Below are 6,425 nucleotides of genomic sequence, written 5' to 3' on the forward strand. Positions count from 1 at the left end.
GTTTAGGCCGAGCTTATTTCACTCAAATTTTGTAATCAAGCTTATTTTATAGAAATATCAAATATTCTCACTCTAGAATACTTCTCCCTTTATTTATTTGTTCATTTTTCACTCTATATTCTCAATATAGTTTGATGTGATTCACAAATAATTCTGAAATCAATAGTCTGATTCATTTACGAGTTCTCCTGATAAGAAGCCTCAACGAGTTGTAACGATAACTTCTACTCAATGGGTCAGTGCCTTGGACAATTAGGCAAGTTCATCACGATGAAATTTTTATTAAGACTCCCATTTTATGACTATACCAATTTATTATTAAGGAAATAGTCCTCTATTAATTTCACTATTGAGGAAATATTTCCTCTATAATGATGAATGCAAATTATTCTCATAATAGCTATCATATTATAATCACATCATATATGGAATTACTGCTACTATTGCTATCCATGGAGAATGAAATAGTTTATCATCAAGTAGGCTATAATTATAATAGAGAAAATAATATATATGTTTTTTTCCTGTTTCTTAAATTAAACAGAGAACAGAACTTCTAATTAACTTTATGTAAGCAGAAAAATAAATATATCCTTACTTTTTTCTTTCTTTTCATCCATTATAAAAATGTATTTACAACAACACTTATATACTATAGTGTATGAGTATAATCATAATAGAGAAAACAATATATATAGTCATGATTGTACAAAAATCATCAAATAATAAAGAAAAAGAAAACTATACAGACTTGGACATATCAAAACCAAAGATTAAAACTATTCAACCGACTCTTTGTCCTTCCCCTGACTTGAAACTGAATGAAGAATAGGTGTAAGCTAACACTTTGACGCCCTATGATTTAATGGAAGGATTAGACTTACTTAAACTTGTAATTAATTAACTCATTCATAGATAAAAACGACTAGAGCTACTAATTTTTGTTTTCATAAAACAAAAAAAAATATAATACATTTGCATTTGATCAAAATATAAATACATAGTCCAATCAGCTTTCAATTTTATACATCAGAGTAAATAAAGTTGGATTACAAAATTATTATGCTCCAAGCTCCGAGACTTCTCTTCTAGACCTATTTTACTCCATCGGATCCTTTCCTTTGCCTAAAACATTTAAAGCAGTAGAGCAAGCTCAATTAGCTCAATAGACTCCTTCCCTTACTCCTCACTGATATTATCCCATGCAAATATTTAAAAGTAGTTAATTAAAAACTAACAATTGAAAACTTAATTTCATATGGCCAAAACATTCATAATAAGGAATGCAAGAACATAATAAAAAACAAGAAAAAGTTTCATAAAACCTAAGAAAAATTCATTTCATTCATATCTTTTTATAAACTTATTGAAATTAAAATCAGATATAAGGGTTTATGAGTCTATCTCGAGCTCTATAATATCCCAAAATTGCCCGATAGATGAATCCCAAGATTTAGCTTCCAAATCCCTCTCTCCTCCTTTATCTTTCCTCTCGTCCTCATCCTCCTCTCTTCTTTTTAGACAATGGTTGGATGGAATGAGAATGAAAAAATGGTTTCATATATTTTAATATTATATTTTAACTATTTTGACCTAGCGCCTAGTGCTCACTTCCCCTATATCACTACGCTCCAAAAAAATATTCGAGATTCTTATAGAATATCCTCACCTTTGACTCGGTGTCGCTACGATGCTTCACCGGCACCATAGCATACACCTAAGAGACTACTCATAATAAGATTTTTTCAAAATGATTGCCCCATCGACTAGCTGGATGGATGTTGATGTCTGCAACAATGAGAGGGTGTGTTAGAGGCTCAAGAGGAGATGGTAGGAAGAAGAAGAAAAAAAAAATGAACGAGCACTACTACTTCATAAATTTATAGTTTTTTTACTGCCTTTATGGCCTAATGAACTCAAGTTAGTACAAATTCAGGCTCATTTGAACCGTCTCAACAAGATGTTAGTTTAAACTATAATATGCAAAAGTTAAAGTTAGTTTGACCATTCAAATAATTTTTTAAAATACTTATGAGTGCAACTTTCAAGATTATCTACACACTAATTTAGATGATTTTGATATTAATAGAATTATCTTGATTGACAAATTAATTTCATTATAATTTTGCTAAAGAGAAAAACTTTTAAAATGAGAGATTTATTTATATAATATTTGAAATTATTCTATTTTGCATCTAAAACTATTTATGTAATATAACATTCCGTTAATTTTTTCTTATCTTTGAGGGGAGCAAATTACCTAAATATTCATGTAATTAATATTTTTTTAATTTTTTTTAGGGGGCAGTAGAGGGTTCCGCCCCTGATCATGATGTGATGCTAAGACGACGAAAAAAATGAAATAGTCATGACAGAAAGGGGGATCCATAAGACCGATAGACATACGAAGGACACAGAAAAGATGAAGTGATGATGAAATTTAGTTGGTAAACCTTGTTGAATGGACCAACGTCTTATTGTGACAAATAAAGAGGAGTTTAATGATGAAAATTTAACCAAAAGTTTGACTGAGTGTGCGCGTTTTTATATTATTTTAAGGAAATTTGTTTTATATGAGTAAAAATTTAGTTGGTAAACCATGTTGAAAGGACCAACGTCTTATTGTGGCAAATAAAGAGGAGTTTAATGATGAAAATTTAACCAAAAATATGATGAGTGTGCTCGTTTTTATATTATTTTAAGGAAATTAGTTTTATATGAGTAAATAATAAAATTTAGGTATTAAATATATAAATAAAATCATTTTGAATATTATATATATTATTTATTTAATTCTTAACTTATTAATTTAAATTACTTTAATTTTTAAAAATTATTTCAAATTTTCTGTGCAATCTGATCGGAATTTTTGATATCTCACTTCGAGATAACTGCAGCGTTTTATCTCTCCAACTTTCTCAATCCCGATTTCCCAATTCCCAAAACCGCCATTTCCCACTCTTCCTCTCCGTCGCCTGCGATGGCCGCAGCGGCGGACAGCCTACTGAAATCTGGTGAAGTTTCCGCCATGATCCGCCAAGGCTTTCTATCCCCTTCTTCTACCCCGTTCTCTTCCTCCCGCTTCTCCCCTCAACATCCCTCCCCTCCATTCTCCTCCCCGCCACCCTCGTCCTCCTCTTCTTCTTCCCCTTCCACCTCGTCCTCCTCCTCGTCGCACCCCTCTCCATCAACCCCACCAACCACGCTGTTTGATATGATCGCTAGGGAGAATCAAGCTCATCGTCCGTCGGCGGAAGCAGATCACAACGAAAAGCGATTACGGCTCCAGGAGCGGATCGCTAGGGTGCTCGCCGGAGCGAGGCCCGATTGGGGACATGGCGATGTGGAGCTGTCGGTGAGCTCTGCTGATGGGTTTAGAGTTTCGATGGGGGTTCATCGTCGCGTCTTGGCAGCGGGGAGCCGCTTCTTTGCGGAGAATCTGGGGCGGCGGGGCGGAGTGGTGGAGATCTGCGAGTGCGATGATGTGGAAGTGTACGTTGAAGTGGTGGCTATGTTGTACTGTGGCGATCTACGGAGGCGGCTTTGCGGCGAGGGTGCAAAGCGGGTGCTTGGTTTGCTCAAGGTAATCTGCTTTCTCCGTTTTCTTTGGGCTTCTGTCTTTTTTCTGCCTCCTTGGTATTGAAGAATTGGGTACTACACTTCTACTGGGCTTTGTAATTTGGCCAATAATCACAACACAACTGCAATATATTAATCAGAACTAGCTTATGGTTTAAGGCCAAGAAATGAGTCAAGAGGCAAGTCAATAAATTAAACAGTGAACAAAACTTCTATGAGCTCATTCTCAGTTGAATTAACAAATTCAATATCTTTTTGGATCACTGTTCAAGCAGTATCAAATTTTCTAAAAAAAAAAAGTTGCAGTAATACAAACTGATAAAAAAATTAATGAATCGGTACAGGTTTCAGCAGCCATAATGTTTGATGCTGGAGTGACAGCATGCCTTGAACACCTGGAAGCCATTCCATGGTCCGAGGAAGAGGAAGAAGAGGTAGTATCTGTTCTCAGTCAGCTACAGCTAAGAGACCCAGTGGCTGAGGTTTTGCAAAGAGTTCTCGTGGAATCATCTTCTTCCTCCAGAGCAGATGCAATTTTCCTGCGGCTTCTTGCTGGCGTTCTGCAATCCAAAGACGAGAAAGCTCGCCGAGACATGAAAGCTTTGATGCTTGGATTGCTCAGAGAAGACAATCCTCAAACTGGTGAACTCACCGATAGGATTGATGTGTCAAGGGAAACTCTGTATCACCTCTGCCACAAATGCCTCAGTTCTCTTCTGGTCAGTGTAACAGAAGCTGCAATGCTGGATGAAAACAGGCGCGATGACCGTGGGAACTTCATGGCTGAAATTGCTCATGAAGCCGACAACATCCAGTGGCTATTTCAGATTCTGATAAGCAAGAAGATAGCTGATGAGTTTGTGATGCTGTGGGCAGAACAAAAAGAGCTTGCAGATCTCCATGGCCAGATTCCAAGCATATTTCGATACGAAATCAGCAGAATTACAGCTCAGTTATGCATCGCCCTGGGCAAGGGAGAGGTGTTGGTGGCCAAGGAAGCTAGGTTTGCGGTGTTGAGTACATGGCTGGATGCACTGTATGAGGATTTTGGATGGCTGAAGAGAGCTTGCAGAGGGCTTGATAAGAGGATGGTAGAGGAAGGACTGTGTCAAATGATACTGACATTGTCAATGGTGCAGCAGCAGGTGGTGCTGCTGCGGTGGTTCGATAGGTTTCTGAAGAAAGGAGATGAGTGCCCAAATTTGCAGAGGGCGTTCCAGGTGTGGTGGAGAAGATCTTTTGTGAGGAGGTTTGTAGGAGAAGAAGAAGAAGGTGGAGGTCAGTATCCTTCTGATTTGCAGATTGTTGTTTGTGATCAGTCTGCTTGAAGGTTTTAATCGGGTGCTTATTGGCCTGTTTATTGTGCATAGGCTCGCTTGATTTTCACATGGAATGTGCAGACTAATGAGACTTTATCATCCTCTTGCATACAGCATTTGTGTAGGCAGATGCTATGGAGAAATTATTAGGTTTGGGCACCTGACAGAGAGAATCATCTGGATTTCTCTCTGCGCAGTCAAATCAAAGTTACTGTAGCTGCTGCGCTTTTATTGTAGACAGAGAGAAATCCGGATGATTCTCTCTGTCTGATGTTCGCACCTTGTAATTTGCCGATGCTACATGCATGTAGAGTTGAACTCGTGCATTGTGTGACCATTTTCATTTATTTTATTTCTTTTGTGAACAGCTTCAAATTTTTTTGAAAGATTTTGAGAGCCTCGGCTCAATACATTCATGTCAAAAATGATTTACAGAGTAAAAAACCAACCTGCACAAGTAAACTCAAAAGGACACTTCTTAACAAACTTAAATAAGAATAAACATCGGCTCATAGGGGGCACACTTGGGCCTGCAGGATGGTTGGACATGAGAAATATATAGATTCTAAACAAGTGCCATTCGGGTTGATAAACCACAGGAGACCAAATATCATTGTCTAGTAGGTAGAAATTATTTTGTGTGGCCACCAAACGCTGTCAAAAGATCAATTAGAATGCGTCACGTCATCTCCTGTTCGGTACCTAGCTCGATACTGCTCAGTACTGTGGCTCGGTACCGCTTGGTATCCGGCTCGGTATTGCTGATGTGACGCATTCTGGCTGGTCTCCAGATGATCTGCATTCGGTGTCCGCACAGGCAGGTGAGTAGCCGATCATAATTGAAACCTGCACAAAAATAGCAGCTAGAGATGGGAAAACAATGTCGACTAGGGGCAGCAAAATAATTTTTCCAATTATTATTTGTCAAAAAAACAGCTGTGCCACCAAGATTAGAGGCAACTAAAAAAGAAAGGGGAGGAGAGCAAGAACAGTCCTATGCTGTATGTTCCAACCCAATCTTGCGAGTATTTCAATCTGCGTAAGTTCAACTTAAGGGTATTTAAGATGAGAATAGTATAAATACTGGTGGCTTGCTTTCTAAATATTAGATTATTTCTTTCCCTCCTGATTTAATAGACATGACAGTGCATGGATAGAAAGTAGAAATTTGTATGCATTTTTTGAGATATTCTTCATGTCGGTAATATGATCCAAAAGCTATAGCAAGGTGCGGCTAAGGGAATGGAAAAAAAATATTTTATGGGGATGCCGAACGTCGTCCAGAAATCAACTAGAATGCGTCACTTCACCATTTCACTGTACCGCGGCTCGGTGCTGCTTGGTACCGCGACTCGTTACTATTGACGTGGCTGCACCTTATTCGCCTCCGGACATAGAACTGCGTCCGACCTTCCCACAAAATAATTTCTCCATAGAAAGGTGATAACCCAAGGGAGAAAACCCTTAAGAATGGCATTAGAGATTGAGCAAAAGAAGAAAAGATAGTTTAGGCTTAGTTTCGGATAA

General features: G+C 38.0%; 1 protein-coding gene across 1 annotated transcript; it reads left to right on the top strand.

Annotated features, from left to right (window-relative positions):
• Positions 1-2,857: 2,857 nt before the first annotated feature.
• Positions 2,858-5,265, top strand: LOC110092305 (BTB/POZ domain-containing protein At5g60050). The gene is made up of 2 exons (XM_020816800.2): positions 2,858-3,583; positions 3,924-5,265. The coding sequence occupies exons 1-2, from the start codon at positions 2,981-2,983 to the stop codon at positions 4,905-4,907; spliced, it is 1,587 nt and encodes a 528-aa protein (XP_020672459.1). The 5' UTR covers positions 2,858-2,980; the 3' UTR covers positions 4,908-5,265.
• Positions 5,266-6,425: the final 1,160 nt, after the last annotated feature.

Source organism: Dendrobium catenatum, unplaced genomic scaffold (genome assembly GCF_001605985.2).
Source record: "Dendrobium catenatum unplaced genomic scaffold, ASM160598v2 fragScaff_scaffold_1105, whole genome shotgun sequence".
Classification (NCBI taxonomy): domain Eukaryota; kingdom Viridiplantae; phylum Streptophyta; class Magnoliopsida; order Asparagales; family Orchidaceae; genus Dendrobium; species Dendrobium catenatum.

Bases quoted from the DNA above. Each gene is read 5' to 3' on its own strand.
- LOC110092305 (XM_020816800.2), top strand. From the start codon at position 2,981: ATGGCCGCAGCGGCGGACAGCCTACTGAAATCTGGTGAAGTTTCCGCC. The intron at 3,584-3,923 runs GTAATCTGCTTT...GAATCGGTACAG, and splicing joins GGGTGCTTGGTTTGCTCAAG to GTTTCAGCAGCCATAATGTT.